General features: G+C 32.3%; 1 protein-coding gene across 4 annotated transcripts in view; it reads right to left on the bottom strand.

Moving 5' to 3' along the window:
• LOC127723031 (MAM and LDL-receptor class A domain-containing protein 2-like) overlaps positions 1–26,197 on the bottom strand; it is an 87,844-nt gene that overhangs the window by 45,692 nt on the left and 15,955 nt on the right. For all 4 annotated transcript variants that reach the window (XR_007991809.1, XM_052229445.1, XM_052229443.1 and 1 more), the window contains exons 2-13: positions 21,009–21,070; positions 19,718–19,900; positions 19,441–19,533; positions 17,436–17,633; positions 16,481–16,555; positions 15,168–15,272; positions 14,355–14,445; positions 12,611–12,752; positions 9,212–9,287; positions 7,050–7,262; positions 5,452–5,578; positions 1,380–1,496 (exon numbers count right to left, since the gene is read on the bottom strand). Coding sequence is in view for 3 of the 4 variants with exons in the window: in XM_052229443.1 (XP_052085403.1) it covers positions 1,380–1,496; positions 5,452–5,578; positions 7,050–7,262; positions 9,212–9,287; positions 12,611–12,752; positions 14,355–14,445; positions 15,168–15,272; positions 16,481–16,555; positions 17,436–17,633; positions 19,441–19,533; positions 19,718–19,900; positions 21,009–21,070 (1,482 nt within the window). In the remaining variant the exon portion in view is untranslated. The remainder of the gene's footprint in view (positions 1–1,379; positions 1,497–5,451; positions 5,579–7,049; positions 7,263–9,211; positions 9,288–12,610; positions 12,753–14,354; positions 14,446–15,167; positions 15,273–16,480; positions 16,556–17,435; positions 17,634–19,440; positions 19,534–19,717; positions 19,901–21,008; positions 21,071–26,197) is intronic.

Raw genomic sequence — 26,197 nt, 5'->3', positions numbered from 1 at the left:
CCAATGTGAGTGAAATGACGAAACAAGGCAAACATCGGAGACAAAGACACAAATTTTGAGGTAGGACAAATGGCCACAGATATGAGTAACGTGACGTCTTTGCACGTATTTCTGATGAAAGGATTCAGATTTTTACGCTGGAAATAGATTTAACCCCTACAGATATATTAAATAGTATTAAACAAAACTCCTGATCAAAACCTGGACATTGCAAAAATAACCATACAATTTTCCAACCGACCGTGCGAGACCCTCATGTGTAGTCAAGCTTGTTAAACATTCCCTAGTAGTATTAATTTATCAATAGTCAGGCGATAAAAATGTGATTGGGCGGTATGTCGAATCTTTGTAAAATTCGGTATGTATATGACTCGTTATACTGCGTTTTAATATCGACATAATCATAAATATGGCAGACCATTGATTGAGTGAATTTTAATCGGAAATGCTAGCACTGGAATATAATATCAACTGGAAGGTACATACTCAATATGCAGGCGCTGCTGGAATTTTGCTTCGAAAAAAGAAATATCACAATAGGAGATCTAAAAAGTTTGGTTCTCAAACAACCCTTATCTATATTATTCACGATTTCATGCAGACTTAACTATATCTTTGGTATCTTTTATTTCAAGTTCGATGAGATGGGTTCGCTGAAAAAAGCCACCAAACTTTGAATAATTAAGTGAACGAACATCATATATATAACGGAACGAGAAGTTATAAGCTGACGCTAGCTACTTCTTATTCTGTCTGTAAAGCTTCAGTATAAAGTATAGAATTTTGAACATCGAATTAATATTATTTGCAGATCTAAGGCCGCGAAATTACGTTGCTAGCGAGTTGAGGAAACGAGAGATTGTATCGGTAAGCCAAATCCCTGATGTTGATTATGAAACGTATACACTGTCGATTTCAATCGATCTACCTTATAATTCTGTTGGAGTAGTTTTTGTGTATGAATAAATCGTTAATTATTTTCGCCCAGAAAGTCAACTATTTCTTATGCAATATTATTTTGAACTTTCACCTAAATACACAACGGTGCATGGAGGGCGTACGTTCCCTTTGATTGGAAAATAAACAATTTAATTAGTATGAAATCGTCCAAACTTTTTTTTCTCTACGATCGGCGGTATTTCTCCACTTTTATGGAATTATCTTCTCTTGTACAGATGTAGCATATTCAAACACCATTGTCGTCTGAATTTCATACGATTCTCCCAGTATTTATCATCGGTATACTACGGAGGCTCCTTATTCAAACAAGCGATTAGAAAAATAAACTGTTATTATTTCAATCTAAATACTAATTTATTTCAGTATTTAAAGCATTTATTGTATTCAACATTATTCATAGGAGTTAACTGGATACTTACGACTATTTGAGACCGTTTGTTCACAGGTAGCACCAGTCAGGTGTTCTGGACAAGTACATGTGCATTGGAAATTGACGAAACCGCCATTCTGACAGTTAGGTCTGTTAGTGCAGTGATCTAAATATAAGACATTATAACAAAAATATATCAATTAATTACATTTGTCTTAAAAGTGTTTTTATTGACATTGTTTATAAAAACAAAAAATAGACATTTTAAATATTTTAATATTGTTTATCCCTTTTTTCAATTGCAATTGTTGGCATTGTAAGCCAATGAAGGCAACTGGCGATAGTCCGAGGGCAATATATTTTGTGGCAAAACATCCAAATGGTTAACACATGCCTGCATTTGGTTTCTTTGATCTAACACTACATCCTTTAAGGAGTATGACGTCAGCGGATAGCGTGATATGCCTTTCCATATTGCAAAAGACACTTATCAACTATAGTCGTACATCTTGTCGATACTTATACTGTAGCATGGTCATGTTTATCTCACATTATTAAAGAAGTCTTTTTCAAAGATAGGTTTGTTGGAGTTGAGGTGATTTCGATAATTATCTGAGAAAACAAGATTTATCTATTACTTGAAAATAGGCTCTGAACTATCTTACCGTAACTGCGAGTACTCTTACGTCGGTACGTAATGTCTTTTGTCTTTTTGTTATTGGTTTTTGTGATTAGTACCGATCTGATGAGTTTATCCCGTTTCAAATGATTTGTACAGTTTGTTCAGTTGTTTGCACTGTAACACACCTGTTCCGGGTTAGGGAAGGCTTGAGCGCTCACTAACATGTAAATCCCCATCTGTATGTGACTGTGCATATCTAGGAACATGTTATTAAGTGGTTGTCGTAGGCTGCTGTCTGCCAACATTGATTTTCGTTTATTGTTTTAGTATAAAGAAAATCACAAAAATACTGAACTCCGAGGACAATTCAATCGGAAAAGTCCCTAATCACATGGTAATATCAAATGACAAAACACATCAAACGAATGAACAACAACTGTCATATTCCTGACTTGGTAGAGGCATTTTCAAATGTAGAAAATGGTGGATTGAACCTGGTTTTATAGCGCTAAACCTCTCACTTGTACGGCAGTCTCATCAAATTCCGTTATATTTACAACGATGCGTGAACAAAACAGACATAATAAATAAAATAGTCATAATATTGGTACAGCAATCTGAGATTTGCTTATTGACGAAGTTCGCCCGGTTACCTGTTATTGTTCACATCTCTGTTCTTTAGACTATGAAAAGTTATCTCATTGACAATCATACCTTATTTCCTTGTTATCATACATTTTTCTGATTGTTTACATTTCTATGAAAAACTAGAAGCTCTCAAGAGCCTGTGTCGCTCACCTGATTCTACTTTGGTTTTGGAAATCATGTAAAAGTAGATTAAAATCATAACAGATACCCTAATAATGAGTGAGGCCAAATTTGGTTGAATATTGGTCCTGTAATTTAATAAAAAATCCTGGTGGCCATCTTGAACAGTAAATCGGCAACAAAGTAGCAATACTTAATCAGCACCTCATAAGAAACATTTATGCCATGTTTTGGTTTCATTCCATTCAGTGCACCTCTAGAAGAAGCATTTGTATGTATTTCCCATAGGTTCTTATGTTAAAGGAAGTCCCCCCCCCCCCATTGGCGGCCATCATGGATGAAGGATCAGCTTCAAAGTAACAAAACTTAATCAGAACCTCATAAGGAACATTCATGCCATGTTTGGTTTCAATCCATTCAGTATGTGGTTCTCTAAAAGAAGACATTTGTATGTATTGTCCATAGGATCCTTTGTTAAACATTGGCCTTATCTGGCAGCCATAATGGACGAAGGATCAGCTTCAAAGTAACAACACTTGGTCAGCACCTCAAAAGGAACATGCATGCCATGTTTGGTTTCATTCCATTCAATGGTTCTCTAAAAAGAAAACATTTGTACGTATTTCTCATAGGGTCCTATGTTAAACTAAGTCCTCCGCTGGCGGCCATCTTAGATTATGGATCAGCTTCATAGTAACAACACTTGGTCAGCACCTCATAAGGAACATTCATGCCATGTTTGGTTTCATTGCATTCAGTGGTTCTCTAAAAGAAGACATTTGTATGTATTTCCCATAGGGTCCTATGTTAAACTAAGTCCCCTGCTGGCAGCCATCTTGGATTACGGATCGGCTTCAAAGTAACAACACTTGGTCAGCACCTCATAAGGAACATTCATGCCATGTTTGCTTTTATTCCATTCAGTGGTTCTCTAAAAGAAGACATTTGAATGTATTTCCCATAGGGTCCCATGTTAAACTAAGTCCCCCGCTGGCGGCCATCTTGGATTATGGATCGGCTTTAAAGTAACAACACTCGGTCAGCACCTCATAAGAAACATTCATGCCATGTTTGGTTTCATTCCATTCAGTGGTTCTCTAAAAGAAGACATTTGTATGTATTTCCCATAGGGTCCAATGTTAAACTAAGTCCCCTGCTGGCGGCCATCTTGGATTATGGATCAGCTTCATAGTAACAACACTTGGTCAGCACCTCATAAGGAACATTCATACCATGTTTGGTTTCATTCCATTCAGTGGTTCTCTAAAAGAAGACATTTGTATGTATTTCCCTTAGGGTCCTATGTTAAACTTAGTCCCCCGCTGGCGGCCATCTTGGATTATGGATCGGCTTCAAAGTAACAACACTTGGTCAGCACCTCATAAGAAACATTCATGCCATGTTTGGTTTCATTGCATTCAGTGGTTCTCTAAAAGAAGACAGTTGTATGCATTTCCCATAGGGTCCTATGTTAAACTAAGTCCCCCGCTGGCGGCCATCTTGGATGATGGATCCGCTACAAAGTAACAACACTTGGTCAGCACCTCATAAGAAACATTCATGCCATGTTTGGTTTCATTCCATTCAGTGGTTCTCTAAAAGAAGACATTTGTATGCATTTCCCATAGGGTCCTATGTTAAACTAAGTCCCCCGCTGGCGGCCATCTTGGATGATGGATCCGCTACAAAGTAACAACACTTGGTCAGCACCTCATAAGGAACATTCATGCCATGTTTGGTTTCATTCCATTCAGTGGTTCTCTAGAAGAAGTTCAAAATGTAAAAAGTTAACGCCGACGACGGACGACGCTGGACGACGACGGACGACGCCGGACGACGACGGACGACGCCGGACGACGGACGACGGACGCCAAGTGATGAGAAAAGCTCACGTGGCCCTTCGGGCCAGGTGAGCAAAAAATTATGTCTTTCTAATACCATCAGTTGACTTTTTCATTGATAGAATTCAGAGAATGACGGGAAATGTAAAAACCCGGTACTTTTGGAAAATATTCGAAATAACGTAACGTTTTAGTAGTTTGTTTGCTTGTTTCATCAATATGTGAAAAGAACTGAGATCAATTCTTTTGAATTTGAAATTTACACCATCTACACATATAAGAATTATGTAGACTTAACTTTATTTTATTCAAATGAATTTCAAAAACATTTCAGCATCAGAATTCATAATCTTTATAATATGTTTACTTGCAAACCAGTTGAAAATGAACATCAACTTCAAAAAGACTTATCAGTACATTTTCAGGTAAACAGGTACTAAATTTCTGTCTGCCATCAAGTAAACCAGTGTTAACATCTGACCTGAATAAGGTGTATCAAATGACGGTTTCGGTATTGCTGTTTTGTATGCATGATGATAAAATCCAACTTTTTGAGAAATCAGACATGAAATGTAAAGATATTGCAAATCTTTTCTGAGAAATCTGTATGTGTAAATAAAAAAAAACTTTGATATCTTTGGCTTGAATTTTCAGTTACAGTATTAATACTATAGCGAAAATTATGGCAGCATCGATAGATTGTTTGTTGTTTGCTTAACGTCCAGTTCCGAAATGTTTCATGGATACAAATGGTAATACAGAGAACTTCTGTAATTGACATTACAGTAAGTGCTTACATGCGTACATAAACTCTGTGTAAGGTCTTTCCAATTATTGAATAGATTCCTTCAAGATTGGACACATAGTTCTTTGAAAATTTCTTCACTTACCTGCACATTTATATGCATCTGTAACATCTTGTATATCATAGAACTCTAGACCATCAGCTGAATCAGCCAAAAACTCTAATCTTTGATCTTTAAACTTGATAGTTTGTTTGCCATTCGTGGAAAAAGCCTACCAAATGAAAGAGAGCAAAAAAGTCCAGTACAAGAAAATTCCAATTCATATCGAATTAGTATACCTGTAAAGCAACAGTCCACACAATACTACACGGAAAGATATAGATAGAACCATACAAATCACACCGAAAGCCAAGATTGTACTCAGGTGCTCCGGAAGGATAAGCAGTCACTGCTACACTAGTTGCACCTGTCATGTGTGATAATAGGAAACCGATGCTTTGTATGCTTAAAGAGGCCTTGACCAGGCTTTCTTTACCATGTGATATATTGATAATATATGCGTATACATATACAGCAACTGTTCACACAACACTACACGAAAAATTATAGTTTGAGCCATATAAACCACACCAAAAGCAAGGAGTAGTCTCAACTACTCCGGAAGTATAAGTGAGTGATACTCTAGCTGCACCTGTTATGTGTGATAATAGATAAACGCTGCTGTGTATGCATTGAGGATCCTTGACCAGGCTTTCGTTTCCATGTGATTTCTATTTACTATATGCGTTATAAGCTATATAAATTGCGTGCATTCTTTTTTACGAAATAATATGTTAATAACTTTGCGTTTTTGTTATCTATTATACTATTATATAAGTGCTAAGTGCTTTTCTTACAATGATTTGTATGGTTTGTTCTTTTATGTAAGTCATGTTAGTTCATTGATAAAAATTGAAAAGAGAGAGTTTTGAGATCAGAAAAAAATATGACCCCGTCTGATATTAATGTGCCTGTCCCACGTCAGTATGTTCAGTTGTTGTCTTTAACGTGACATCTTAAATGTTTTGTTGTTTTTTTTGAGAATTTGGTGTTAATGACAGTGATTGATTCTCTTTATTTCTGTAGAACGTATGTACACTAGTGATTAGTTAGAGGTTGTGTTCTGGATAATCGTGCCAATTACAGGATTTAATGTAATTAACAGGTATACAATTAAATCTATTTCAGAATTTATAATGTCACCACTTTCATCTTCATTTTACTTATTTTTATACAGTACATTTCTCATACTGTTTGATTAAAATGACATCATAGTATGCTACTGCAAAAATAAGTATACTTATTTTAACATTTTAATTTTAAGAACATTATTTAAGCCAGAGAACCTAAAACTCACATTTATAATTTATATATATATTATGGTTTTTCCTCTCTCTTTTACAACAGCTTCATTGATTACATAATCTTTAATAGATAACTCAAGTTGCTTCAAGTCTTTCTTAATGTTCTGTTTATTTGGTGTTGATGACAGCTCTTTGACAGTGTCTGTAAAAAGTGTTCACAATATTTCTAACCTCAGACGAGTAAGAGGTGAACAAATAGCTCCGAACCCTGTTGAGGACTATATATTAACCTTGAGATATCTTTTGACTTGTGAGGTGCTATTCATGAATCGCCACAATAGTCCACATATCTTTTTTATATGTTACAGTCTTCTGTTTTGTTCTGTACTGAATACTTACAAACAAACTATACTGCATAGATGATTCTGCATCATAAGGGTTATTGTCTTGTGTGTTATACTTCTCCATGTTGTTATTTCTCACCCATGTCAGTCCATTCCACCTTTGCTGTACGTTTGGCCATTCAATTGTTACGTAATTATCACGATCACTTCTAGATTGTTCGTGATGTCCTCCCATTGCATGTAACATTTCATGCACAGCTGTACTGACCTACAAAAGATGTATTAATTTCTTCTGTGTTGACATGAATTATCATTGATACGGTCATAATTATAAATTAACTTTACATTTTTGAAATACTAAGGCTTTTCTACCTCAGGAATAGATTACCTTAGCTGCATTTGGCAAAACTTTTAGGAATTTTTGGTCCTCAATGCTCTTCAACTTCGTACTTTATTTGTTTTTTTTAACTTTTGTTGATTCGAGCGTCACTGATGAGTCTTTTGTAGACGAAACGCGCGTCTGGCGCAAATACAAAATTTCAATCCTGGTATCTATAATGAGTTTATCATTAATTTAAACTTGAGAATTATTGAAAAAGAAAAATTAAAAGCACAAAATTTGATGTAAAATTAGAAATTTATTAACTTGTATAAACATGATTAAACACAAATACATGTACGTCTTTCATATTAAAGTGTTGATCACTAGTTCAACTACTAGAAATTATTATTAGTTAAGAGTACCTTCAAATAATCCAAAGTACGATAAAGTTTAAATTATCTAACTGGAAATAAAAGTCATTATTCAACTCCATATATGTGCAAACAGAGTTAAATGGATCATTCCTTTCAAACTACGTATATTGCATGGACAAATATAAGATGTTATAGCCATGTCACTCAAGTGCAGAAAATTACTGTAAATCAACTAATTTTCGCGAGTAGAAAAATAATGCAAATATAAATCGTCGCGAAAGTGTAAAACTTGGATCTTTCTTTACTACACCAATCAAATTTCAAAATTGCGAAATTAAGTCGCCGCGAAATGGGCTGGTAAGGGCTAGACGCAAAGTAAAGTATCCGCGAAAATAAGTTGGTTTACAATATTTTGGATTGTCAATTTTGCGACACTACTACTAGTATGCATGTCAACACATCGACAGTCCCCAGGTAGGGTAATGATTGTCAGTGTTACAGATTTTGTGTTCAACTGCCATGGAAAAAACTAAAGAGTTAGGCAGTTCACGTTTATTTAGTTATCATTCTGAAAACAATCAACTGCCATGGTAAAAACTAAAGAGTTAGGCAGTTCACGTTTATTCAGTTATTATTCTGTAAACAATCAATTTTTCAATAAAATCTTCAAGATTGACCAAACATTTCCACTTAACGTATACAATAAACTTTAAAATGAACGACAATTTTATCAAAGAGAACTTTAAAGATATCAAAATGATTCAATTTTTAACACAAATGTGTTAATCAAAAAGTTTCAAAACACATATTCAATATCAAAACCGGAATGAATCGACGATTCTCTTATCTTTCTAAGTGAAGGTATCAAAATCAAGAATCGGCGTGTTGGTAATCAACTGCTTCTATGTTTTAAGGAAGACTGTCTCCTGCCTACGAACAAAAAAAGCTACTGTTACTAAAAATTTTTTTTTTTAAAGTTATGTTTTACCAAGGCTCCTGACCAGTTTATACAAGTTTTGGTAGGAATGGATTAAATTCATAGTTTCTTTCTTATGACAAAGATTATATGTATTGCATCTATAGGAACAAATGTGTATTTCACCAGAAAAGATTTTTGAAATCACTAAGCCAACTGGAATAAAATAAGATCTATTTTTAATTTCTTATCTATGTACACTTTAAAGCTATTTGTCAAGCAGTACATATCATTTCAGACGTCTCCTTTACATTTTGACGTTACATGAGAATATTTCTGACGCCATCGTGCAAAAATGATTGTTATATTACATCTAAATGTAAAAATATAGGTTCTAGTGTCATGGACAGTGATGAGGTCCTTTCGATAATCGTCCAAATCTTTCTAAATGACTATATTAAAACTGATTTTACGTAAGCTTAAATATCTTAATTTATAATTTTATCTGCAAATGCAAAGTCGATCTCCTGAAAAGTTGGAATGTTTCAGGCCGACCAACAATAAAGTAACTAGTAAACATGTATGTATAAAAAAGACATACTTACACTAACACAACCTGGTTCTTGTAAGCTTAGGTACTGTCCATTAAGAAAAACATTGCCTACATAGGACCAACAACCTCTAAAAATTAAATAAATACAATACTTAAAATATATAGAATGCAAATATCACTAATTAGACTAAACACTGTGGTAAATATTTCTTATTAGACCAAAGACTGTGGTAAATATTTCTTATTAGACCAAAGACTGTGGTAAATATTTCTTATTAGACCAAAGACTGTGGTAAATATTTCTTATTAGACCAACGACTGTGGTAAATATTTCTTATTAGACCAAAGACTGTGGTAAATATTTCTTTTTAGACCAAAGACTGTGGTAAATATTTCTTTTTAGACCAACGACTGTGGTAAATATTTCTTATTAGACCAAAGACTGTGGTAAATATTTCTTATTAGACCAAAGACTGTGGTAAATATTTCTTATTAGACCAAAGACTGTGGTAAATATTACTTATTAGACCAAAGACTGTGGTAAATATTTCTTATTAGACCAACGACTGTGGTAAATATTTTTTATTAGACCAACGACTGTGGTAAATATTTCTTATTAGACCAAAGACTGTGGTAAATATTTCTTATTAGACCAAAGACTGTGGTTAATATTTCTTATTAGACCAAAGACTGTGGTTAATATTTCTTATTAGACCAAAGACTGTGGTAAATATTTCTTATTAGACCAAAGACTGTGGTAAATATTTCTTATCAGACCAACGACTGTGGTAAATATTTTTTATTAGACCAAAGACTGTGGTAAATATTTCTTTTTAGACCAAAGACTGTGGTAAATATTTCTTATTAGACCAAAGACTGTGGTAAATATTTCTTGTAAAAGAAATTGTAAGGGTCAACATGATGAGGTTGTTTTTTGTTTTTGTTTCTATTGCTTTAATTTGTTATGTTTTGTTTTTAAAAGGGATAAGGATAAGAATGACCTACAGCAGGCACATATTTCGTTTTCACCGAGTCTATTTTGAGTATTGTATAGATCGCTTTATTGGAAATCCAGCATTTGATACTTGTCAATGGAAATAATGACGGAGATCAGCATTGTTTCGATTAATTCTTCAGCGTTATTAGACTGAGATTGAATTTGCTTCACGGTTGATACTTGCAAAGCCTAAGACGTGTATTCTTTTGATTCAACCATATGCTCCGATTGAGGTTCATGTGATTTCCCTAGTTTTATTAGTCCTGTATTGTATGTTTAAAATAGATTTACTGGTTTTGGGTTTTCGGTATACGTCTGTTGTCTCTTACTTAATTTATGTTGACGACATATACATAAACATGTTAGAATTGGATTTCAAAATTAGTCCGTGAAACCCTTAAAACACGTGTTTTTTTTCCTCATATTGCGTCGACTATAGGCTCTTTGCAGATTTAGTGTAAACAATATTTTATTTTAGAAAATAATAACGTAAACATTACAAAATGACAATTTTATTGGGATTGGAAAACAAGTGAATCTTTGTAGATTTAAGCATACAGCAAAATAAGGTTTTTTTTCAACAGATTGGATATGAAATAAAATTTTATTAAATTTTTCGAGGAAGATGTTACATTTTTCAACTAATGCAGTTTGTTAAAATGGTAAATTACTATCATAAGGATATATAAGCCGAGCTTTTGGTATACTTATTTATTAGCAAGAACCAAATTCTATGCATTTCAAGACTGAACAGGCACCAAACTATCAAGTGCTTAGTTTAAAGTAAATACAAAGGAGCGACAGATTATCTAAAATTTAGTACACATGTTTCAAAACAACATTTTTTTTTTATCAAACAAAGGCGGAAAAGTTATGTATAGTATTCTATGAGAAATAGAATATTACTAGGCTTAGCTGTGAATACAATTGGTTCTTACGATTGAGTATAAAAGTGATCCGGTAGACGTTCAGAATTTGTTTCAACACCATAAAGTGCAAAACGGCATCGGATTCAATATATAATAACACACAGCGTCGTGGGGACAAATACATTTTTTTCTTAAATTAAGATAAAGCAATGCGATAAATGTAGTTTCTGCAATGAACCTATTGAAGATTTTAGGACATAAGTTGGACATGCCGTAAAATGTAAGATTTGTGGATAAATTAAACTCGACGATTGGATTTATAACAAAACACAAATAATAAGTCCTTTAAACAGGGATATATTTTATTAAGAAATTGAAGACAAACAGTAAATATTAAAATTTAAAACTTGATAATTCTCTTCACAATCTTATTTTATTTATAGGACAAAACTTGAAAAAAATCAAATACATTTTTCCGGAGTCAAAAATTACCTCACAGAAAATCTAATAGTAGAAAAAAAATTGTTAAATTTATGCTGGGACCCCTAGCTTCCAATACTGAAATAAGTTGTAAAAAAAAACCCTAAGCATTACGTAATTTAGTCTTACTATCTATAGTTTAGCCGTATCCACATTTGTTTTTAAATTTTATATTGTAAAATAATTTTGTGTTGTCATTTTTGCACTCATATCCACATGTATACTTTTATAAAATTGAGTATGTAAATGGGGAATGTGTCAAAGAGACAACAACCCGACCAAAAAGCAGAAAACAGCCGAAAGCCACCAATAGGTCTTCAACACAGCGGGAAAATCCCGCACCCGTAAGGCGGGCCTCAGCTGGCCCCTCAACAAAAATGTGTACTAGTTCAATGAAAATGGACGTCACACTAAACTCCAAAACATATCAATGAATTGAAATTAAAAATTATACAAGACAAACAAAAGCCAGAGGCTTTATAACTATTTGTGCTTGTTTAAATTTAACCCCATGAATAGAATGCAATATCTAAACATATTTTCGCCATGAATGTATATAATGTTGCCAAATATCTAAATTGCTGTGTTTATTTATTTTTTCTCCAAAATATAAGTCATTCTTAATGGAAAGATACTATGAAAGCAGGGGATATATAGTGAAACCTGTCTGAACCGAAAAGCTGTCTTAACCAAACATGCTCCTAAGTACAGTCATATCACATTTTATCTGTTATGAACCCGATTAAACCGAACATCTGCCAAAACCGAATAAAGTACCAACGAGGTTTAGTTGAGACGGGTTTCACTGTATTGTAAATGAGGAATGTATACTTTAGAATCATGATTACTAAGAAGTAAACACTAGTTCCTTCAATATACAAATAATGTGTTAACGAGGCCGGGATAAGGCATTTTATGTATACATATCACAATTGATATAATTTTCAGTAACGTATGGTACAATCAAAAACGAAAACACAAGAAGAACTGCATTTCATATATAAGTTATAACGTAAGTTTATATTTCTTGGCTAATTGGATAATTTCATTTAATAAAAATCTCTGATTAACATCCAAAAATGATTATGAATTCCATCACACTTACTGTTCATTTATAAATGTTACGAAATTCTGGTGTCCAAGTGCTGATGGGTTAAACAGGGTATCAGTGGTTGATATCCATTTAATACATGTAAAGTCATGGAATTGTTGAATGGCTTTGTCGATAACTGTTACAGAGCTTGTAGCTGCAATGATAAAAAGAGATGTCGACAATATTATAGAGTTGAAAGAAAATAAAAGTTAAAAAAGCATTAAGTCTATCTGCTACACATATTTCAAGTGAATCAAATTAATGACGAAGAGGACAAAAAATTAAGTTGTGTCAAATATCTTATCAAAAAACCTCTCCAAAAAGAAATACAAAGTGAAACAGAAAATCAATACAACAGATGACGTATACTTTGTCTAAAATGTAGCCAAACAATGTTAGATCTGCATGTCTGTAGTAAGCAAATTGTTTTTACGGAATTTTAACCTGCGGTTTTGTTACTCTATCTGCACTCTGTCCAGCCCCCAAGACCACATGACCAACCTGGTCATATCAATATATAACTTTCCTAATTCGAATATTATCTTTTCTTGTCGTCTTCATCTAGTGTTGATATATTCTGGCATGTGGAAAGAGTACCGTACAGTTCAGCTGTTTTGTCTGTGATTAGATTACAATATATCAAACAGCGTTACACCGTCGCAGTCATTTGTGAAGGGAACATGAGTTTGTTAATGATATGATTAAAACAAACCTTTCTTAATTTCCTCGTACAAATATAACAATTATTATGAAACTAAGGTTCTAACTCGCTCATGCAAAGTTGAATTTAGATGGATTTGGCTATTATCTTTGGTCCTTTTTTGTTTTATAGCCTTCACATGTTTCAGGGTTTATACATCCTTGGCTTTTAAATTTTTCGCTATGAGCATTCATGGTGAAGGTAAATCCAGAAAAAAGCGTTAAATTCATAAAGTTTGAAGTGTTAATTTTAATTTTAATCATTAGTTTCAATATTAATCAATTATTTTCAGGCAGGTTATTAAAACTTATTGCCAATATTTGGTAGTATTCTGAACTCTTTATTTCACATGTGTAGGAGCCACCATTTGACTTTAACCTTCCCATTATATGTAAAATTTGCCAATATGGTACTTCTCAAAATAGGAAAATGTTCGTATCATTCTAAATGCAAACATGACCCTTTAATTGCAAAACGAAACCATCAGACGCTTTTTTTGATTTAAAGATGCTGACATGTGTATATATATACCCAATTTGTAACATTTCCACCTATTGTGTATGTTTGTTTTGCTCATTATAATGGAATTCGATGCGACTGTCATACAAGTGAGAGATTAGCTAACAAGTTTTCATCCACCATTTTCTACACAAAAGAAATACCTGTTCCAAGTCAGGAATATGACAGTTGTTTTCCATTCGTTTGATGTGAGTGAGCTTTTGATTTTGCCATTTGATAAGAGACTTTCCGTTTTGAAATTTCCACGGAGTTCTGTTTTTTTGCTATTTTACTTTTTGTAATGTTGTGGTCTTTTTCAAATAAAGTATTCTCAGGACCACTTAGGTTTTACATAAGAATAGCTTTCGTTAGTCCAGTAAAACCTTTCCTCGTCAGGTTTTCAAATAGTTCGACTTGTACAACAAACTGTCTCAAAATTACACAAGGATTGCAATGTAAAACTATCCTGACTGTCCGGATCAATCGAGTGATATGTTTTATATTTTATAGGAAACAATGAGTGACACTATTTACGCTTTTAAAAAGTGAAGTACTTACACATGTTATATATCCTATAGGGAACAATTCCGTCTTTCCAAAGATAATCTGTATCAGTATCAAAATTTCTATATCTGATGTCTGATTCGACCTGGAAAGCATATGCCGTATGGTGTTAATATCAAGATTTAAAATTTGTAAGGATAAAACAAAACAGTAAAGTAAATCAAAATCTGGTATTTCGCTTGCTTTCAATTGATAATTAAGAGTAAACCAATATGTTTGTTTACATTTTTTAAAAATCTAGATTACCATAAAAGTTAATAAAAAACAATAAGAAAAAATTTGTCTGAATTTGTTACAGATATATATAAATAGATATCACTATATCTATTTTTATCCTCAGCAATATAGAAATGTATCTTGTCATAAAGTTCAACATTAGAAAGGAAACAAAATAACTCGTAACTTTCAAATACTTTTGGTTATAAATGTAGGTAACTGGATTTATTACCAATTCTAAATTTAATCAATTATGTAAACGTTGTTATATCTTTTTGCCATAACTTTTGTAATTGACTACCCTTATTCTAATAAGGAGTAAGTTCAAACAAGACTTAAAATAGTACTGAAAATCCTGGAAAATCGTAGCTTGGAAATAACAAAAAAAAATTCTAAAGAAGTTTATGAGGTAAATACTGCACATATTACTAAATTCCATTTATCTTCCAACAACATTCACATGACATTTAACACTCTCAATATGCTAGAAGCTCTATTGTTAACACAATTTTCAATACTGTACGGATATCTCAATCAAGATATGCACATGTTTGACATTGGTATACAATGAAGTTTGTAAATTCTACTCACCGTCTTTTTTAATTCAAGTTTAGCTATCTGTTCTGGTATAAGTCTATGTGAGTCGTGTGAATCACCGAACGTCTTAGCACTATCTTCTGGATGAAGTCCCTGAACCTGTTCATTATAATTACTTTTAAACACGATTTTGTTCTTTATTATTGTTTTCAATATCCTTTGAAGAATGCAAACGTCTGGAGAGTACCCCGAGGAATTTGTTTGTCCTTAATACTGTCACAATGATATTTCATTATTGGATAATAAATAACAAACAACTATGTTATACGGTTTTAAGAAAAAAATACTACTTTTTTGTTTTATTTTTAATGGATTAAAACATACCTATCAAACATTATAAAGTTTATGATAGAGTGAACAAATGTTTTGTTTTAAGTACATTTGGCTTTGTGTATCACAATATGTTGCTTTTTTAGTTATAAACCTGAATATTGGTGAAACCATTCCTTGTAATTTTCAAAATATTATAATTGAAATAAACATAAAAGTGAGACATGCATTCTTTTGACAGCGATCCAACACCCACCAAGATAAAAGACACTTTACGGTTAACAATCAATGTAGATAAATATCCAATATGGCATGACCTGGGACAAGCTTGCACACGTTTAACAATTTACACGACTCCTTATTTATGTACTTCTCAGATATTTTTCTATGCAATCAAAAAAGTATAACAAAACTACCGAACCCCAAGGCAAACTCAAAAAGTGGAAGTCCATAAAAACGGACAAAATAAAACACTATCAATCAGAGGAACAAGTGAAGAACAACTGCCATATTCGTGACTTGGTACAGGCACAAGGTTAAATCCTAAAACACTTTACTTACATTCTTCATTTTTGCAATGATGTTTCTGCATTTTACCAAAATAAAGTCATTTAACACTAAACAGCGGTATTTTTTTCTTAAAACCGTAGAACATAGTTGTTTGTTATTTATCCCATATTGAAATATCATTGTATTAATTTCTACAATATAATCTATCAACGTTTTTTTTTTGGTGTTGCCCTAATACAATGGGACTAAACACTTGTCTTATAATTGACAATTTATGACATAGAAACTAAATAACGAGAAACCTTACTTCGTTTGAAAAAGACAACTGTATATGAATGAACATTCAACCTGAGAATTTCGTTTCTATTTTTAGAAACTATTTACCGCAGTGGTACCATGGAACACTAAACCTTTATATTTTGTTGGGATGCTGTCATTTAATTTTCTTTCGTATTTCACTAGTTACTAGTATGATACTCGGGATATTTTTTCCCTGTAGTCATCTTTAACCTTGTTAGAATACTTACAAGATGTAGTTTCCCCTTGTTCTCGATTTCCATGCCTTCAAGTAGGTTAGATAAAGGGTCATTTGGATCAATATTCTGAAAAAAAGAAGATTGCAACATGTACATTTACATCTTTTAGTAAATTGTAAATTTCTAGCATATAAATATTTATTAATTAAGAAAAAAAAACTATAATTGTTTGTTTTAAAACATGCAAACAGAAAAAAGCTGAATATTTGCAGTGAAATGTTATATTGGCAGAACACATGTATAGACTTCCTTCAAGAATTTTATCTTTTCTTCATTTTAGCAAAACAATAAAAAAAAACTAAGTTTACAGCTTGATAAAACTTTGAAAGCAAATCAACAATTCTTTTTTAATAAATTTTTCCATTTCCTCATCATTATAATTATATTCCTAAAAGCCCTGATTTTGTTTGTCAAAATTTCTCAAAATTTATAAAAAGAATTATTTAAAAATTCAATAATAAACCTTATCTATATTTCCACTTAGCTCTAAGATTTTCAATGATAACAACTGAGTTCACGTTTCAGCTTGTTTTGAGAAAGATGGCGTTAAGGTGCTCTATTGAGGTATGCAATTACCATAACGGCATGGGATGATTAAAAATTATGGGATTATGTTAAAAGCTAACCTCTGTTTTAGGAATTTATACTCTAATATCAGCTTATGCTTGAATGTCCATGGGATTCCAATGCTTTTGTACAAGGTCGAAATATCAAAATTTCAAAATCCATGTTATTAACTAAAATAAAGAAGATTTTTCTCAAAGGCTTTGTGCTAATGTTTTTCTTTTTGACAAGCATTCAACATATTCATCATATAGCCGTCACACATTATTGATTTTAAACGCAATCATTTTTATTTAAGATGTCATGTAAAGAAGACTCAATTCTCCACCCGGTCTATTTACTATGTAACAAAGAATGAATTTTTGCCAAAAATTCTTTTTACCTCCGGATTGTCTATTGGTAATTCTTCTGTGTCTTCTTCTTTTTCCTCTTCGTTTCCTTTTCTCCAATCTTTGATTTTTCTCTCTATCAACAACATTTCTTTATCAGTAAATATTGGCATGTATTCTTGAGACTTGTCAGGTCTATCAAGACGTGTTTCGGATGTAGGCAACTTTTGACCAAATTTTACCTGTCTCCCCTAAAAAAACCAATTCAGAATTAACATACAACATGAATTGTTAAAAAACCAGAACGTTAGTTTATTGGTTTATGTTTGTTTAATGTGTTTATTACATTTGTCCAAACTATCATTACTAGCTAATAACCTGTTAAAGTGATTAGGTATGAGATGGTTCAACTATTGGATTCATTGGATCGTAGTACAGAAGATCGTTTTTAAGTTATCGAAGACCTTTCAAGACAATTTCAAGGTTAATATATACGATACTAATACCACGTTTATGTCATGCTGGATGAATGGTATCTTGACATTTATGCAGACTGATAGATTGATCAGGATTATAACATGTTTATACCTTATGCTCTTATACAAAACCAAAACTGAATCAGAATCATGGCAACACGTGACAGTCGGATGCACTATCTGTACAAATTATTATAAATTTGAAATAAACAAAAGAAAGAATATAGTGTGCAGGTATAAATTTACGGAACAAAATTTCCACACGCGCTTGACAACAGCTTCCATCATACCCTTCCTTTCCTTTTTTAAAACAAAAATGAAAATTACTAATTGAGTATTTTAAGTTTTCGAAATCAACTAAACTGAGGGCATCACATGGACTCCAAAAGGATTTAAACCAGGCACGTCGACAGGGTAAGCGTCTCATGCTATGCATACATCAATCCCCCCCCGTTCGAAACAAAACTAAAAATGTAACAATTGGGAATAGGGCATAATCGGTAAGTTAGTATATCAGACGACTATTCTCGTACCTTACCTAAGACAACGTATCGTTAGTGAGTCAAGACACGAACACATCGTATCGGTTGACTTATTCGTCATACAGACTGAAAAAGTTCTAGAGTGTCGATAACAGTTGTTTTTCCTAATGCCTCTGTTGGAGCAGTTTATGCACATCATTATAATGAAATCCGTATGTGAGGGACAGAAGATACCAAACACATGATTCGAAAACGAACTGACAATGACATGGCAAACCCCTCCCCCCGAAAAATGACAAAAAGCCAAACAATAGTTTACAAAAAACAACATAGAAACCCAAATACTGAGTCATATGAACCCAACGAAAAACAAGTGGTGATTTGAGCATGCAAATTCCCATCGTTTATATTGATATATGTAAATGGCTAACGATTTGACAGATCTTTCAACTGAGCATGGATAATAGTAGCGTAGATAGTAAAAGGTTTAAATTTTTTCGAATTTACTGCAAAATTGTAAAGATGGCAATTGAAGACTTTGTAATAGATTTCTAAGAATCAACACCAGACATCACTGGTGAAGTAAACTTCATCACAATTTGTCTGAATTCCATCTTTAACAATAAAAAAATAACGGTAGTAAGATCTTTGTAAGGATTTTCACACGACCTGTGTATATATCGATCTTTATCAGGATTTTTGTGAAATTTAGGTATCTAGTTTAAAAATGGGAAGTGTTCATCGTCTCCTTTATGTTTATACCATAGGAGAGAACACAGATTTGTGAATTCCTGAAATCTCTCCTTTGCAGGAATATATGAGGGAATCTCAGATTGCTTCAAATCCCAGTTTCTTAGTTTCACATACAGTAATGATTTTTCATTCCAAAACAAAAATATAAAACATTAACCAAAATTATGCTTTAGTGATAATACTAAAAACATTAACAGTACCACTTTTACTGCATCAGATGCACATTTCCACAAATGATGTCTCCTCAGTGATGCTCGACGCCAACAAATTTTGAAAGTCCAAAACCTAGCTTATACAAACGTGGAAGAGCTGGTAAAACCGATAAGGACCAATAAAGAAAGCCAAACCTGTAGCTTATCAATCTCATTCATCTCCTTTTCATTCGAATTCTCTTGATCCTTTTCCTTTTTGTCTTCGGCATCACTATATTCTTGTTCATCCTAAAACAATGACGTAGAAACATCAAACAAATCGTTTAATTGTTTTATATTTTAAGAAACAAACATTAACATAACAGTAGGTTTAACTATTACTAATGTTTTTCATAAACTGAATACAAAGAAATATCTAAAACATTTTACTTCATAAATTGTATTTGCAATAATGAACAAAATTCTGTTGAACCTGATTCATTTTATTCTCTTGTGCTTTCATTTCTTCTTCTGTCTCCTGGGAAGTCTCCATTCCTTCTTCTGTCTCCAAGGAAGTCTCCATTCCTTCTTCTGTCTTCAAGAAAGTCTCCATTCCTTCTTCTGTCTCCAAGGAAGTCTCCATTCCTTCTTCGGTCTCACTTTGATCTTGATCTTCCTGTAAAGAGTATAGCATTGGAAAGACGTCTTTTTGCACTTATAAATATCATTTGAAACAATAAAAAATGGTTGCTTTAAACAAAAACTGATGTCTAAAATTAATAATATAAAGTCTTAAAAAATCCGCAAACTAAAAATCAAATTTTTAAATAATCTAGTACTTTTCGAAGTATTGAAAAGAGTGAGTAACAGCAACAAAAATAATTTCTTAACAATTTATGTGTTTGCATGGCAATCTATAGTTCTAGACGTTTAAATTGAGTTATTCGGCGACAATAAGAATATTTAAATATACAAAATAAATTACCTCAAACTCATGTGTCGTTTAGTATTTTGTAGACTGTAAAAATGCCATGTCTAGTTTGTTGTTGGTTAACGCGCAGTCATCTGTAGTTGTTTACATATTTGCCTTAAGTTTGATCATTTTGGATTGTTGTCACATTGGCAATCATACTACAGCCCCTCATTTTTACATTGTAATGACATTATGGTACTAAGTGTATTCAAAATACTAATTAAAGTAGGCACGATAATATGGTCCCCTTTTTATTGCCATCAGTCATTGAAATAGAACAGTTTTGACCAGAAGCTGGATACTTATCTTTGTTAAGTAATCTACTAGTATGTTTATAAGTTATGCTTTTATGCACTTGCAATTTCTTATCATAATGTCCTCTGTCTAGCAGTATTAACATTAAATGGCTGTCTTGCAATTGCATTTTCTCATCATAAGTTCATCTGTCTATCAAAAACTACATTTCAGGGCTGTCTTATACTTGTATTTTCTCGTCATAAATTCTGTTGTCTAGAAGTACTCACAGTTCATGACTGTCTTGTACTTGCATTTTGTCATTTAAAGTTCTGCAGTCTAGAATTGTTTTACTATCCATTACTTACATATTCCTTTAATCAGTATTGTTGTCTTGTACATGAATATTACAGGAATGATGTCATTAAAAGTTCTGCTGTCTAGAATTGTTGTACTGTCTAGTACTTATATATTCCTTATATCAGTTTTGTTATCTTGTACATGTACATGAACAGGAATGATCTCATTAAAAGTTTAGTTGTATATCAGTACTACAATATTGTACTATAGTACTTACATATTCTTGTTCTTTTAGTAGCTGTTCAAGTTCATTCAAATAATTTTCAGATTTTGCATCTCCTGAAAAACGAAATATTTAGCTCATGTGAATTTTATATACAAGTGGTGAAGTTTAGTGTACTATTGTTTGTCTGTTGGTCTTTTTCTTTTTTAGCCATGGCGTTGTCAGTTTATTTTCGACTTAGAAGTTTGAATGTCCCTTTGGTATCTGTTGCTTCTCTTTTATCTATTTTTTATCTATCCCCAATCGGTAGCCTATCTTGGATCGTGCTTTTGTACAATACAGTCAGATCTAATATAAAGAATATCTCTTTTAATAAAAGTCCTTTTTGGTTGCCCAACCTCTCCTTGTCCCACTGTAGTAATATCTATACATCAATTTATAAGGTCACTTCTTAGACCAATGAGGTCGTTTTCTGTGGCCCAACTAGAAAAGTCTTTATACGGCTTTCACTGTATTTGAATAAAAATAATGGAAACAACTACTCATTTGTTTGCTCATTAAGGGACTGTATTTTCAATAACTGGGATTAAACAGCAATAACTTTTTTTAAAATACAGACATACAACACAACTAATTAAAATTTCAAACAAATATACAAATAAATCTAGAGTTGAGCCAGAAGCCCAAATAAACGGCCTGTAAAGGAATATATTTAAAAGTTGAATTGCGTCATTAAATCTATTGTTTTTTTTTGTATTTCTAAATGTATTATGTTTGAAAGTATGATAAGAAAAAATATATCTCTGCCTTGTATTTATAAATATATAAGCTTGAAAAAGGAACTGATTTATATTTATTCCAATGTTTTAGAAATTTGTCCCCTTTCCCGACCATTTTTCGTTATTTTATATGTGACGTCATCCCTTGTCCATTGAAATTTCGGTTGAACAGTAAAGAATAATGTATAAAAAGAATATATCAGCCAAAGAAAGGTAGGCAAAGGGTGGCATCATCCAAAGAAAGGTAGGCGAAGGGTGGCATCATCCAAAGAAAGGTAGGCGAAGGGTGGCATCATCCAAAGAAAGGTAGGCGAAGGGTGGCATCATCCAAAGAAAGGTAGGCGAAGGGTGGCATCATCCAAAGAAAGGTAGGCGAAGTGTGGCCCAGCTGTTAATATTCCAGAAAACTGTCAAACATTTTGCGAAATGAGGCAATCAATTAAGTTTTTATCAAATTTATTTCTTTTTATGACATCACAATTTCCTCACATATGACGCAATTAGTGAAAATCGTTTCTTACTGAAAAATTGGACACCATAACACATGTTTTCATCAAACTTTCAAACATTATCGCAGTCCCAATTGTCCGATATGTAGGGTCAAAATTATGAGTTAGTGAACCAACTCCAAACACAGAGACGCCAACAATTTTTTTGGTGTAGTTGATAGTAAGTGCGTTCTGATTGTTTCATGCAAACCGGATCGACCAGGATGATTGGCAGGACATTTAGAATGCTGTTGACTGTAGAGAACACAAGAAACGCCACTTAATCTGAAAGGACCATGTTAATATGAACAGGTCTTAAAAGACTGAACAATAAATAATTCAGTTATGTTTAGTCTTTCAATTAATTTTTCGACTTTTCCACTGCAGTAAATTCAGTACTGTTCTGATACTTCGCCTTTGGTCAATTAACATCTGTTTATTCCTGTTTATTTTTAGATAGTTCAGTAGCGTTTAATTATTAAGACATTCAAGCCTTCATCTTCCATTACTCTGAAAGTTCTTCTAATAAATAGTTTTGCTATATGAGATATAGGAGGCGAAGTAGTCATGATCAAATAGTATTTTAAGCATTTAAATGTCTAATGATATCAAAAGGAAATCAGGCCGGGGGTTAGCTAGTACGAGGTTATATTTTTGTTATTTGGCAAACAATGTACGTGTGTTATTCTGACTGGTGCCCAAACTACACTTGTCTACTTTATCTTGGTGTCATTTCTCAGGACTTCTCTCGAATGAAATATTCTGAATTTGGGTATCGCTAAAGTACTTTACCTGCTTAACACTAGGCAGGTATTAAATGCGAAAAAAAACACAAGGTCCATAGTCATAGCTATTCAAAACAACATTTTATTCATTCTTAATTATTAATTTTGAATTTTATAACTATTTTTACATGTTGGAAGTGCTGACACAATATATATATAAAAAAGTTATATACAAGTTGAAATACCAACCCCATTGGTTTCCTGGTTAAGGCATGTACAATAAACAATAAAAATATTTGCATTATTTACAACGTGATTTTTCCCTACAAAAATCCCCGATTCTTATCTCAGAAAATCGTAAGATTACTTAGCGTTAAAGACGTATTTGTCATGAAAATAAACAGACGAAATTCAAAATGTTTAAACATCTTGTGCAATTAAAAGAACAAAACCTGCATAGACCAGCAGCATGCTGACAACTATTATTCTTTAGAAAGATTGAATATTGTCAATTTTACTTTCAAACTCTGAATCAAGGCCTTTCTAATTTGAAACTACAAGACACAGAAGGTGATCTTTTAATGGTGGTTTCTTTTACGATTATATTTGATAAAAATACGAGCCGGTATTCAGGCCGGTACGAACAGTTGTCAATTTAAAAATGCTAGTATGAAAAGCAAGTTTCTTCTATCAAGGTTGATAAATTCAGAAGATGGTCTATTCGAATTATACAGATCTTTAAATATTCCTTACGTGATTGTTGATAATATATAAAATGTATCAGGTTTCAATCATTGCATATTTATACCCGAATCTGAGAAAAAAAAGTATCGCTATCATTTTCATGCATTAAAATTGACGTTTGTTCAAATTGACATGTCGATAACAAAAGGGACTTAACATGGTTAAAAAGGTATACAGTAATATGTCAGTTACATTAAAATACAATAGTATAAATTACAATGGCATGTGAAAACCGCAAACAAGAAAGCTTACATATCAAGGAAGTGTTTTGTTTTTCAATTTCTAATTAAAATCTATTGTTATTCATACCAAGGATTTTAATTGTTTATCAAGGAATTAAGACAGTACGTTTTATGCAAACATGTTTTGTTAAATATCGATCTCATGCAGAAACGTTTTAAACAATGAATTAAACTGTGCCTTTCATGTATACGTAACAGTTTCAAACCATTCTATGAACTATGCATATATTGTTGTTTATTTCTGTTGTCATTTGTCCAGCAACTTTTCTCTGTTCAAAATTAAATGAAAAGAATGGGTCTATGGTTTTTTTTCTCAAGCTAAGCTGATGCAAAATTGTTAGATTTTGTTTCGATTGTGTATGAAAAACAAAATTGTGTGTGATACAAAGAAAGGTTGCAAATCAAATAAAACTTAATCAAACAGAGACATTTAATATATATATACAGACGTAAAAATAAAAAAAAAAACACATTTTTTAAAAATTTTGATGAAAAGTCTGACAATGAAAGTTCATTCTTCTCTAAAAATTTGCACATTTCATTAAAAAACTAGACCGAACATTTTCTGCTATTTAACAATCCAAGACGTCGAATGAAACCCCATCTGCCTTAAACAAATTTTGTGACATTCACAATGAGATTTTCGGTCTTTATGGCTATGTTATCACAACTGTCGTGATACAGTTATGTTTTCTTTGCAAATATATTAGAATGATGTAAAAAGATGATTTGTTTTGAATAAGTCAAGATAAACAAATCTGATATTTATTTGGTGAATAAAGAATAACTCAAAATGACAGAAAACTAATTGTTCTTTTGAACACATGTACTTCTCTATCTGTGGGATTAATCATTTAAATTGAAGTAGATTTGCATGATACAAAAAGGTATATACCCTTATTGAAGTTTAAAGAAACTACATGTACATAGCAAATCGTACATACACAATTGATAAGATTTAATCTTTGCGTACAATATTATGGTTGCATAATCCTGTTTTTCTCCTGATAAGATTTGGCACACAAGGGCAACACAATGATACCAAAAAACTGCGTTCGTGCAATTTAATATTCTTCTATGGACAAAAGTCTTCATTATCATATACTCTTTGTAATTACATGTAACTAATAGTTTTACAGTATTAGAGGTGTGTTATCAAAGAGTACAGAAATATCCCAAATATGCTAAGTGGGCTAAAGTATTATCAACTGACTCAGGTGTAATTATTGTACGTCTGTTCGCTACGTTATAGCTTTGTAAGGTGTAAAAGTGTTGAAGGGAAAACCTTTCATACTATAAATTTCTGCACCATCATCGCTTTTAAAATCCAATAAAAAAGAAGCCTTCAATATTATATTGACATTTGTGTGCTTAAACCATAAAAATAGCAAGTTGTATCGAGCTTTTCGTTTGTTTTCCTATGCATTGATGGGATATTGCAACAGGACGTACGCAGCAGCCATTAATGTCGCCTTTTTTTGAGAACAAAATAGAATTATTGAATGCATTGTAATTATTGTAAGCCAATCAAAAGTTCGAATGTTTCGTATAAAACATATATGCAATGTAAGTTTATTAACTTTTGTTAACAGATATCAAGATAAAATCGAAATTAGCTTATAAAAATATTTTCAAACCAATATTTGAGAGGGAGCAAAAATACTCGAACAATGGTCTATGATATCTGCACATACAATTGCATACCGATATGCAGCAGCAGATTTTAAATCGATTATTCTATATTTTTTGACAACATTCGGTTAATGATCCTGTAAAAATGTTACACTAAAACAAAATCATGAAAAGTCCCAATGGTCCTGAAAAAAAAACATGTTTTTGTGAAAGAAGTCTTATTTGGTTACATGAATAGGTAAAGTAAGACTTAGTAATTTTATTGTATTCCCCCAAAATGATCATATAATACATGCAGAACATCATCCTTGGTTCAACTTTTTACTCTTTAAATTATTGTTCATTCTCAAATTTTCAATACAAAAAGAATTGTTTACTTACTCAAATTTGAATTGTTGTGAATATTGCTAATTAACTTTGTTGACCATTGAAGAATAATTGATTAATAAACTACTTTACAATACTATAAATGTATAAATTATTGCGGGTATTTGTTATTGCAATTTTTTTTTTTAAATAGACAAAAATGCGAGTTATTATTGCGATTTTAAGAAAGGTAAATACATATATATGTATGTCATGTATGTATCAGGTATCCGAATATATGTGAAGTTGGCGACCGGTTCGTTCTTT

The sequence above is a fragment of the Mytilus californianus genome, unplaced genomic scaffold, assembly GCF_021869535.1.
Source record: "Mytilus californianus isolate M0D057914Y unplaced genomic scaffold, xbMytCali1.0.p SCAF_13, whole genome shotgun sequence".
In the NCBI taxonomy this organism is placed as follows: Eukaryota; Metazoa; Mollusca; class Bivalvia; order Mytilida; family Mytilidae; genus Mytilus; species Mytilus californianus.
Note: the sequence above shows the minus strand (reverse complement) of the source record. Positions and strands in the feature narration are given on the sequence as shown.